General features: G+C 29.2%; 1 protein-coding gene across 1 annotated transcript; it reads right to left on the reverse strand.

Moving 5' to 3' along the window:
- Positions 2127–2953, reverse strand: LOC104745503 (auxin-responsive protein SAUR72-like). Its single transcript, XM_010466760.2, has one exon. The coding sequence runs from the start codon at positions 2856–2858 to the stop codon at positions 2454–2456; it is 405 nt and encodes a 134-aa protein (XP_010465062.1). The 5' UTR covers positions 2859–2953; the 3' UTR covers positions 2127–2453.

The following is a 12885-nucleotide window of genomic DNA, read 5'->3' on the forward strand; positions in this document are numbered from 1 at the left end:
GTTTTTTTTTTTTTTTTTTTTTTTTTGAGATGATTTCTGGTGAATGTAATTTAGCAGACATTAACATAAAAAAAGTCTCAAGACCACCATACATTATGTTAGTTTACATATTTCAAATAACACCATATTTTACAAAAACTGTTAAAACTCATGATTAAGAAGACGAGATTAGTCATTTTAACACAAATCCTTCCAATTTCTTGGTTGAAAACAAACAAATTAAACATGAATTTGAGAAATACGATAACAAATTTTTGGCATACAGCTCAAGTTTTTATTTGTGTGTTTGGCTTTTATGTGATAGAATAGTCGCTCACTCATTTATGGATTGGTTGGGATTACTGCATTACTACCAAAAAAATTAATAATTGAACATTACTTCGTTTCTTATTTAATTATGTGTCACGAAGAAAAATAGTATAATCCATATCTGTTGAAGAATAGTGATAACAATAATCACAACGTGATCCCAAAAGAGATTGATTTAAAAACTAAAGAATCGAATCAATCATGAGGTGAGCTGAGCCGTGTCCTCCTAAGCAACAATCCGATTCATACTTGAAATGAGCTGCCTAAGTCCTCATGCTTACTACTATATATGTCCTTGCAATTCCAATTTACGACGAATGTTCCTTTTAAAAAAAATATAAGTACATGTTAAAACGTTGTCATTTCGACCTCATTCAAGAGAATCTTAACAACAAATGAGTTTTATATTATAGTTCCTGATCATTTTTATAGATACACATGTATGTTTCCCGTTGAGAGGTACTTGATAATGAAAAAAAAAAATGAATGGAAGTATGACTTCTTATTTCTAGTCATGATTCATGAAGAAAAATTCGATTTCACACTTGGATAGTCATCATAATTAATGTACTCTTACACATTATATTCAAACTAACTATAATCAAAGTTCTCTTACACATTATATTCAAACGAAATTGATGGATCCATCTATGTGGCTCGATGACTTTTGACTACATTTATGATGCTATATATAAGTGTAGTAGATCTAATGACACCACGATACATATATACTGATGATGTAAATGTGGAGACACCGACCTTTAAAAAATTTATGGTAACCTTGGATAGTTGTGGATCAATCGTCTTAATTGACAATAAATAGAACAAAACAAAAGAAACAGGGAAGTTAATGATTGACTGTGAATTTGCTATATATATAACTCGCATGTGGTGGTGCAGGTGATGGCAACATGGGAAAATCATTATAAATGGAAGAAAAAAATTCCAAACTCTATGATTGATATTACCCGTTTATTCATCAGATTGGTCACACAAGTAATAATTATAATCTCGGATTAAACTATGAAGACTTATATATTATGAGATACACAATTATATCATTAAGAGAATCCATAGATGTGGGACAGTTAAACCTCCACATGTAGTTCACTCGGCCTCGGGTCGTATATAAAGCAAATATACACACATGTGCTGCTGGTGTTTATATATATAGATCTTTGATTTCATTAAACATAAAACGAAGGTTACCTGAAAATGTACTAAACCAATTATGTGTAACTAACTATACAATATGCCATAATGGTTGAACTTGATTAATGTAAAACCATAATGGTTGTAATATACAGCTTTGTGGCCAAGGCATATCGGGCTTGGAAACAACAAGCTTTGTGTGTTTTGGATCTGAAAGAATGTAAACAAGAGATGCAAACCCACATGGTCTTTTATTACTTTTTTTTCCCCATAATTCTCATCAATTATTTTGTTTTATATATTACTACTATACATTTTTAGCATTAGACCGTACTTATTTATCTTTTATAAAAAGAAAAAGAGAAAGAGAATCTAACCTTTATTTTTCTTTTAAAGCTAACTAAAAAATAACAGATAAACTACTGCAAAAAGAGGTTTAGTAACGGGTAAAAAATATTCTAGTAACGGCCGCAGAATGTATCATTATCCTCTCTCTCTCTATGTTATGTAACACACAAATTGACGTATATACCCTTCCGGTAATGTCGGTAAAACATCAAAATCCGATCTTTTTTGTTTTCTGACTCAAAAAATCCAAAATAATTGAATCAAATCAAATTTCATGTCACATATAAACCCAGAAATCACTACTCCATACACAAAAAGATAACAAATTTGATGCAAAAACTTCCATATATATAATAATATCTTCACAAGAATTTCAAACCGATTCTTAAAACCGGCGAAAAAAAATTAGAGAATTTTGCAACAAACAAATTTTAAAAAAAGAACTCTATGTCTTCTTCATCATCATCATCTATCAAACGAAAAAAAAATTATATACCTATTTACATCCCAAAACGACGAAATATTACTCAAGTATCTGAACTAAAACCACCAGATCTAAAGAAAATTTAAAAAAAAAAAAAAAAAACCTTGACTAAACTACCCCAAGATTTCTTCTAAAAAAAGCTTCGTCTTCTTCTTCATCTTCAAATCGACTCGTCTCCGATTAAATCAATAGAAACCGGAAGACCAAGACGAAACGACTCCATGATTCGTTCAAAGACAAGCACATGGCAAGGGATTTGTAAACCTCCTTTTTGCTCGTATCCATACTCTTGAGCAGATCGGTTTAATAAACCGATAAAAACCGGATGGTTAAGCAACTCCGCGCTTACGACGAACCTCTCCATCTCGTCACCTACGTATACAGGTACGTGTCCTTCTGGAACGGATGAGTTCTGCTTCTTTGATCTACGAGCCATTGAAGAGCGGAGGAATGATTCTGTACGGCGGCGGTTACTATTACTAGGTGGTCGTTGTGAATCTGAACGGAGGAGACTGTATTGAGCTGAATCAGCCACGCGAGATAGACGGCGGATTAGTTGCTTCATCGTCTTCGTGTTGTTTAGCTTTGAGAGAGCTTAAAACTCTTTTTTTTGCTTCGAATTGAATTGAGAGATTTTTTTTTTGTTTGTGAAGAAGTGAAGGGGAAGGATTCTGAATATATATCGAGGCGAGGGTACTTTGGGAATTTCGTTTATTTTGATAAAAGTAGGTACGGGGAAGGAGTACTTGCCAGGTACACACACTTTACTCGTAATTTTCCACTGACTTTTTTATTTTTATTTTTAAACATAAAATAATTATTTTAAAATTTGTAAAAAAATAAATTTTTTATTAAAAGAGGGAAAAGATCTTTGATTTTTCTTAAGAAAACAATAACTAACGATTGATTTTACCTCTATAATTCATTGATGTGATTGGTTTAATTAAATTATTGTTTCATGATTTTTTTAATCTTTTTAGATAACTGTTTGGATTTTCATTAACTATATTCCTGCATTATCTTAAGCATAATGCAAAATTAAATTATAGTGATGATATTATATCCTCTTAATGATAGGATTTAGATATACCAATTCATTTAGCTTGGTTATTTATATTCCCTATCAATTATTAGAATTTTATCAGATATATGTTTTCTTTTCCTTTATATATTGTGAGTTATATAAAACACGCGAGGTTCATGAAGCAAGCAACTCAAAAAAAATATCCTTCCCTATGCTGTAATATTATTTTAAGTTGTTTATCTTTTTTAAAAAAATATAACTTTCTTCATGGTAAATAAATTTGATTATAATTCATTCTAAGAAAAAAAATACTTATTAAATAATATCTTTGTTTAAATGCATCCTTATAGTTCCATGCGTTGTAATCCTATATATTTTGTAGTTTAATAACTTAAGATTGAATAAATCCAATCCCACTTTGGAAAAATTTTAGATATCCAATTTCTGATTCTTTCTCTTATCATATATCCTATCTTATTATATAAAGTTCGGTTTTGAAAGTTAGCCATTAACAAGATTTTGACATGTGTCAAGTTATCAATCTCAGATTTTAACAAGTGTCAAAGTTAATATTTAATAGGAAAAATTTGATTACAAGAAAAATAAAATATTTTGTTTTAAAAAATATTAATAATATAAAATTATCAAAAAGTACAAAATTTATATAAAAAAATACAAAATTTTTTAAATAATTATAAGGAGATTTAATATATATATTTCATAAAATTCAAAATTATAATATTATTTACTTATTTTTAATTTTAAGTTGTTAATTCTACAAAAAAATATAGAAAAAGAGATTAAGGAAAATATACAATTAATTATAAATTCTAAATTTTGTAAAAACTCACTTCTATATAAACATAGATATGTCTCATATTTAAATAATTTATTCAAAAATACTGCTTTCGACTTTGTTTAGTTGAGAATTTTTTTTTAATGGGAAGATAAATAATTATTTTTTAAAACCAAAAATTTCTCCTGTTTTCTACTTTTTCAGTTGGGAATACGTAAGATTAATATGTTGACCCAAAAAGATTAATATATGCGTTTTCTTTTCCTAATACTGTATTTTAAAATTTATTGTAGTATTTTTAGATTGTTTAATTTAATTTATATTTTCATCTTTGAATTATTTGAGATTCATATATTACCATGATTATAATTTTCTACTGTTTCATTAATTATGCCAAACTAATTTTATTCTAATTTCTCAACCTTGATTGGTTGGTCATAAACACTTTTTTTTTTCAAACATAATTGTTATTATTATTCATTCAATTCCAAGTGAGATAACGCGTTGAAGCTCATCAACCTAATGAATGGATAAAGTAGGCTAATCAAACAAAAGCGTACAAAAAACATAGATAGATTGGAAAAACATAAATCGCTGTTGATAGATCCATAGGAGCTCAAAGACTCTGACACCATGGTTTGCGGAAAGGTTTAAAATAATTGATTTGACCACATATGTCACCAAATACACTTATTTTTTGGTCAAGGGTCCTGAGAGAACTTCATGATGGATGACCTTCCTGGAACTGATTGTTGGAACTGTGCAAGTGAGAACAAAACACAGGAAAATATCATTTGTTGATTTGTAAGTAACAAGTTTTTAAAGCCTCCCAGACGTAACAAACCGGCCATCAAATATGGGTAGGTCCACAAGCCGGGAGTAGATGTAGGGCCACTTAGAAAGGTGGACCCATAGACTGAGAGTGGACATGGGCTCACTAAGCAAGGGGGCGGTTGAGGCGTTTCAGAGACAGAGGCTACATCATGGTGTGTCAAAGATACTTCTACAAATACATTGGAAAATTGAACATTAGTTACTATCAAAAGATTTTGTGACGTTAGAAAAAGGTTTTTACTTTTATTTGTTGTTGGAGCAAGCCATTTTTAGATAGCAAAAAGACGTGAACATTTTCTCTCTACACAGGAGGAGGGCAGAGTCGAGGTTCTCTCTATGGTGGAGAAGGTTGGACACAAGGTTATCTACCCAAGGGAGGAAGGTGGAGGAGGTTGGACGCAAGGTTATCTTCCCAAGGAAGAAAAGCAGAGCCAAGATTCTCTCAATGGTGGAGGAGGTTGGACGCAAGGTTCTCTCTATAAAGGATGAGGACGGAGCCGAGGTCTTTTCCATGTGAGTCATACATTATTGTAATGATACTTTATTGATTAGTATATTATATAATATATAAACACATTAAGCCAACTATTTTACTTTCACTTTGGCATAGTTACTATCACGAATACATTAGGAAATTTAACATTAGTTATTATCAAAAGATTTTGTGACGTTAGAAAAGGATTTTACTTTCATTGGTTGTCGAAGCAAACTATTTTTAGATAGCAAAAAGACGTGAACATGTTCTTCCACGTAGGAGAAGGGTAGAGCGGAGGTCCTCTCTATGGTGGAGAAGGTTGGACACAAGATTATCTCCCCAAGGGAGGAAGGTGGAGGAGGTTGGATGCAAAGTTATCTCCCCAATGGAGGAAGGCAGAGCCAAGGTTCTCTCCATGGTAGAGGAGGTTGGACACAAGGTTCTCTCCATAAGGGATGAAGGCGGAGCCGAGTTTTTCTCCATGGTGGTCATACATTATTGTGATAACACATTATTGATAAGTATATTATGTAATATATTTTTTATTCAAAATGTTTTTTGAGCCAACAATTTTCGTAATTAAAAAACTATGCAGAAGTGAAAGTAAAATAGTTAGCTTAATGTACTTATATAGACATTTTCTAGGTGGTGATAAAGAATATATTGGTAACATAGAGTATATATAGATGTAAAAAATATTTTTAATAGTAACATACATAAAAGATTTGTTAAGGGATATAAATCAGTGTATTATAACAAAAATAAAATTTATAAATAACATAAAACAAATTTTAATATCATTTTGTTAAATTTAATTTAATTTATAAAATTTTAAACCCGCACAACGGGCGGGTCCTCATCTAGTTAAATATATAAAAGGGTAGAATATAGACCGCCTCGTACGTTTATAATTATATTTTCAACAATATGATAAAAAGATAGAAAATACTGATGAAGTGTGGGGTAATAATTATTATTTTTTGTTTGTGGAAGTAGTTAATTTATATTGTAACTTTTTAAGGTATCATATATATTCATTCATTTAAGCTGGTCTTCATTAAATCAGCTCTCTAACTATATGATTCCATAATCATAACAATCCTAATTAATGCTTTTTATTAATTATATATATTAATATATATATATATATATATATATATATGCATGTGAGATCTATTATAAATTCCGCTAAATTAAATACTAATGCTTTTTATTGATTATGTATGCATGTGAGATCTATTATAATTTCGCTAATGATTTATCATATGACCTATGTCTCATAACCATATTTCTTACGAATAAATGAAGCCTTCATTTGGTAACACAAAGTCTAATATATAGGCTGGATTTTATATTTATGACATACAAATTATTCTGGTAGGAAAAAATACGAAACAAAAATGTGGAGCTTCAACTTCTGCTGACCCCAAAAGATGACATAATGGCTTCTAGAACTTGGACCAAGTAAATTTAAATATGAGCCATTTGTGTAACATTACGATTTTTCTATTTTCTTTGAATAATAAGGTCCCTTATACAAATAAGTCCATACTCACACCTCGACGACTTCAAAGACTTCGATATTCGTTTTGTTTCTCCTTGGTCATATTCATACCCTCCAGTAAACATCATTGAAAACTAGAACCAATCTTAAGTTACTTGTAAGTTTCCATTATGTAATGTATTTCTCTAGATTAATCATTGTAGTTCTATTAGTTTCAGATTATAATTAATTAAAATGGTAACATGTTATCGTTTTCAGTGTGTAAACATGAAAATCTATCACTTTCATAATATAAACACAAGCCATTCAAAGTTTAATGTGACATAATTTAATCAAAAGACTACAAAATATATATAGTGGTGCATACTTGATTAAACCAAACTTCATTATATAATTGACGATATTCGACACTAATCAATGTTGATAATATATAGTAACTTGTAACCCTATAGAAGAAGCATCCGACTATGAAAAGTTTACTACTCTAACCTTAAATTATGACTAGTTAACTATAGGTTTATGATGGGATTTCAAAAACCTATATTGTCCAAAATTTTAATACACAGTTCAGTTTCGTGACTTTCAGCACATCTCTTCCCATTATCTATATAAAAAAAAATTGGCGCGTTAAATTGTATTATACAGCGTCATGCATATAAATTAATGCCGTGCGTGGATATCATGAAGGAAGGACCATCACCATGTGTGTGTGACTTAGATAGAGAGAGAAATCGTAAAGCAGAAATGTTGAAGGATCATTCTCCATTCTGTAAAGGTTAAAACTTTAAAGACAAAGATATGATGTGACCTCATTTTCTCTGGTTATTAAAAAAGTGTCTGTCCCTCAACTTATCTTGGGGGGTTGCAACTTTAGACCCCTTTTAGACTCTTAACTTTATTTTGATTTATACATATAAGACTAGTCCACATATAGATTAATAAAATTAAAGTACTCTCGTACAAGAGTTATCTATATTATATACTGCCAAGCATCTTTGGTATGTTCAGTGCCGGTCCGACAATTATTAGTGCCTTATGCCGAACTAAAAAACATGCCTTTTTATATATTACCAAAAAATTATAACTAATGGTATATAAGACTTTATGTTTAGTGTTTTGAAAATTTATTAACACAAACCAAAGCCAAAGCATTAGTTTTGATGAAAAGATTTATCTAATAGTTTAACAAAGCAACCTATTAACCTCAAAATAGAAAAAATCAAAACTAAAACTAACAATTAACCTCAAAAACTATGATTTGCACTTATATTAAAGTCCACATTTTTGTAAAAATCTTTAGATATATATAAAAACTCTATAATAATTTTACAAAAAAATGCCCTAATTTTTTTGATGTCCTAATCCTTTGCTTGAGTTGATTGCCCTATGGGCCGGCCCTGGGTATGTTTCATCCAATATAGAAATTTCGAACTTCCAACTTGGTCTAAAGTCATACTCTTACCGTCTTACGTCACAACTAGATAAATATCAACACGAAGATATATACATATAACTATAAGTATAAGATTGATCATAAAGTAGTTTGATGTGGGAGATCGGAAATAATAAAGGCAAAGAAGCAAACTAGTTTAAGGGTTGATGGAGTGTTTTAGTAAAACAAACTCTCAAGTGGTTAATTCCCTTACGACTCCTACTCAAGTTTCCGTGGAACTCCTCTCGTAATACAATTTAGATGATTTTTTAGTGATTTCTTGTAGAACTGGAAGTGTCAACCGTCACGTACGTAGTCACCCATTCTCAATATCTTCACTACTTAAAGTTTGGATAAAATCATGAACTGAATTTTTTTTTTTTTTATTAAAGCTCATTCCAAACGGAAACAACAACTCCATGCAGTATTACTAATTTAGTAAGTATAGATCTGTCTATATATCTTTATCCACTATAAGAAAAATCCACACCTAAGGCATTAAACACAATAGTTTCTAATTAAAGAATGACTAGAATCAATACCTAAATAACCTAATTGCTGCGTTGTTATATGTGTCCTAATAATAAAATGATGCAAATTAAGAATCGGTTACATTTCTAATGGTCGTTAGTGATTGATATTTGATTAATAAATAATTAGGTAGTATTACATTTCAAAGGAATAAAAAATCAAATATAAACAGATATATATATATAAACATATGTATAGAAAACAAGCATCTGATGCTCAAAATACATGGTATAAAATAAAATAAAAAATAATGAGGAAGAAAAAGGATGATCAAATGATGCGATTAAGAAATAATAAAAGACAGCTGATCATATATAAAAAATTATTAAGCAAAATAAAACAAAAATAAAACAGAGATAGATAGAAGAGCTAAGAGAATATTCTTCCAACGGCAAAGGTTTAGTAAGAGGCCATGACGACCTCCAAATGATTAAGAAACACGTCAAAAGATTGAAACTCCTAAACACTCTGATTTGGTTTATAGCTGTAACGCGTTACGCGCTATTGCATCCATCATTAATACTACTATAATGAAAATAATATGTCACCGCTTTAACCATATAGTAGTAGTACTAATTACAACTGCTATCTCCGAAATGTAACAAAAAAAAAAGTACTTAAGTTCTTGACTGATGCTAACCTTTAATTAAACCTTTGAGATTTATTTATTATTTTATTCTATTAAGGAAAAGCATAAGCGGCTATATTTGTACTGTTGCTGCTAGTCGTAAAAGCAAAGCATGGGANAAAAAAAAAAAAAAAAAAAAAAAAGAGAGTTGGAACAGTAATAAAAAAAAAAGTGGAATGAGTAGGAGTAGTCACGTGAAACTTGGTGGGAATTATTAATGTAGTAAATGAAAAGAATGAAATAGAAAAGTCCGTACGGTACAGGATAACCTACCCACTCCCACCTCTTTTTTATTTTCTTTGGGTTGATGCTGCTCTTACGTGTCATACCGTACAAACCAACTTGACTTTTCTTGACAATTTTTAAATTAATAGTTTTTTAATTCAAAAATATCAAACAAAAAATAAATACTGTATGAGACCTATTTATTCTCCACTATTCACAAATGCGCGTTTACACGCCACAATTTTTTTTTAAAAAAATTGATTTGTTTATTATTAACGTCAATCTCAATTAGTCGGCTAAAAATCACTAAAACTGTATTTAAACTGGACTCATCTTGTACTCTTTTGGAAAATTAATAAAATTAAAACCATCAGATTCTCCTTTTTATCATATATATGGCCACGTTTTCCCTGTATTATGTAATTTGTACTGGCCAAATTTTGGTTGAAAATTGTTGGTAAATTTTTGTTTCTATTGAACTCAATCAATAGATTAACTAACAAAATTTGTGATCATAGATCTTAAGATCTTTGACGAGCTTTTTAAACTACAAATTATTTTTATAAATATATATGATACATCGTAGTTTATTGATGAACCTATTAAGTTAAAATTATATCAAAAATTCATTCACCAAAATCAAAAAATGTAATCAATGCACTTTGCACAATTTGGAATGACAAAATAAAAAAATGTAATCAAAATATATATCCTCTTTGTATTTTTATTTGTATGTTGTTACTCTATATATGCTTCCTATGGTCACATTGTCCTCAAATTATAATTTTATATGCAAAAAATCTGGTTTAAAAGTGAGTAAATTTCATCAATACTTCAGTTAAACACTTGAACTCACTCGATATATATTTGACATTAGCAACCTACCATTAAGTCAAGTGACTTTGTTTATTGGTGACAAAAAAAATTCAAATAGAATTTTCAATTAAGATGTAATTAGCTGAATATATATATGTTGGTGACAAAAAATAATATTAAATTCGTTGTAAAAATTATGTAAACTGAAAATTGAATACAACTGTTGTTGTGTATATCAAATACTCCACTACATATTTAGACAGAGAAAAAAGTCTGACAAAATTTGGTTTAATTAGTTGTAGAAAGAAAATAATTTTACTCATTTATCTATGTATTGAGACTATTGACTATTGAGTAGCGGTTGGTGAACGAAGAAACGTAAATCTTTTGGAATAATAGCAATGGCTAATAGAGTTTTTGATTGCAAAGAAATTAAACTAAACTCTATATCAAAGAAAGTCAAAAAGATTTGACTCCAAGTTAATGAAACAAGCCTCAAGGGACCAGCCGTACCGCAGGACAGCCACACGACACTCTCGTTCCTACTTTTCCGTGTCTTACACATTAATTTGCTTAATGAAAAAAATACGGAGAGTCATAACTCCATTAGTAGTTATATGTCTCTGCATTAAACGGAATAGAAAATATAAATGCAATGTTCCAATGTGGTCCATTTAGATGATTCGATTTCAAAGTGGAGGGTGCCCACATTGCACATTGGTCTTAGCTTTTAGGGTATACTGACCTCACTCTTTTCCCTCTTGGCTCCACCTTTGTCTTTTTGTTTTTTCTTTTTCAAACTTTTGGTTTAGAAATGACGTTTAATGACTCATCCTCCTCCTTTACATCCTTTCCATGACTAAGCCTTGCCATATTTTAAATATCCCACCATTCATTATATATTATGGTAGATTGATAATGCCATATGATTCTTTCGTTTTATCCTTCTTAGTGAGATGTTATGGTCGGTCGTGTGCTCGTGTTTTAATTAAAGGTGGATTATGATCATTTGCTTTATCCTCCGTGCCTTTTTCTGTTTTTGATGTTGCAAATTGCCCTGCCCTAGTGCCCTCTAAATTAGACTAATCTAGTGCATTACCAACAACATTGACCATACAATTAGAGAAGTATTTATTTAATCAGAAAGGGCTTTGATTGAGGTTACAAAATTCGATGGACGTTTAGGCTATGTTTAAAAAAAATTATTTTAGATACTTACGTGTTTATTATTTCTTACAAACGTAAATAAACCTATGTGAATTAATTTATATTTTTATTATTTATGTATTAGGAATAAGCCCAAAATTAATGAGCCAGGCCCATATTATTATTTTTTCTTTATGGCTATACAAAAACTTCAGTTCTGATTTCATAGAAAATTAAGTATGATATATGCAAAATTAAGTAGAATCTAGCTACTTACTTGGTTTCATTAACATATTAACATGAACTAGGATGCAAACTGAAATAGAAGCAGTAAAACCTCTATAAATTAATAATGTTGGGACCATGAAATTTTATTAATTTATAGTGATATTAATTTATAATGTAAATTAATAATTATTAATTTACAATGTAAACTACTAATTATTAATTTATATATATATATATATATATATATATATATATATATTTTGATTGTTTAAATAAGATTAGACTTTCGGATTTATAAATTTTATGGTTTTAGAATTGAATTTGTCATATTTAGAAAAGATTATTGACCATAAATTACAAATACTATAAACAATATCACTTATACATGATATACATAAATTCAAATTTGTGGATAATAATATCAATTGTCGTATGTTAATAGCCTATAAAACTATAAAAATGAAAATGATGCATATCTAGATATTTGAAAACTGAAAATAGTTATTTTATAACATGTTATAGAGTATTTTATATCGTTATAGTTTGAAATACAACATAACAATTGTTTTATAAATATGAGCTATTGGAAAAAATCAAAATTTTAAAGCATACATTATTATATCAGCATATATATATATATATATGAAAATTACATGATTATTAATTTATAATATTATTGGGACCATATTTTACAAAATAATTTCAAAAAAATTATTATCTTATTATCTTATCAAATTTTGCTATTTTTTGCACTAGCCCGACTATTATCTTATTACCTTATCAAATTTTAAAAAAATTACCTTATCAAAAAACTATTATCTTATCACCTTATCAAACTTCAAAAAAAATTATTATCTTATTACCTTATCAAAAAACTTTTATACACTAGTTATCGAGATACTTAATCCAAATTGAAACTCTTACAATTAATAACTCTAAACGACGATTACTTC

The sequence above is a fragment of the Camelina sativa genome, chromosome 15 (assembly GCF_000633955.1).
Source record: "Camelina sativa cultivar DH55 chromosome 15, Cs, whole genome shotgun sequence".
NCBI lineage: Eukaryota > Viridiplantae > Streptophyta > Magnoliopsida > Brassicales > Brassicaceae > Camelina > Camelina sativa.

Excerpts from the sequence above, each read along its gene's own strand:
- LOC104745503 (XM_010466760.2), bottom strand. The coding sequence starts at position 2,858 with ATGAAGCAACTAATCCGCCGTCTATCTCGCGTGGCTGATTCAGCTCAA.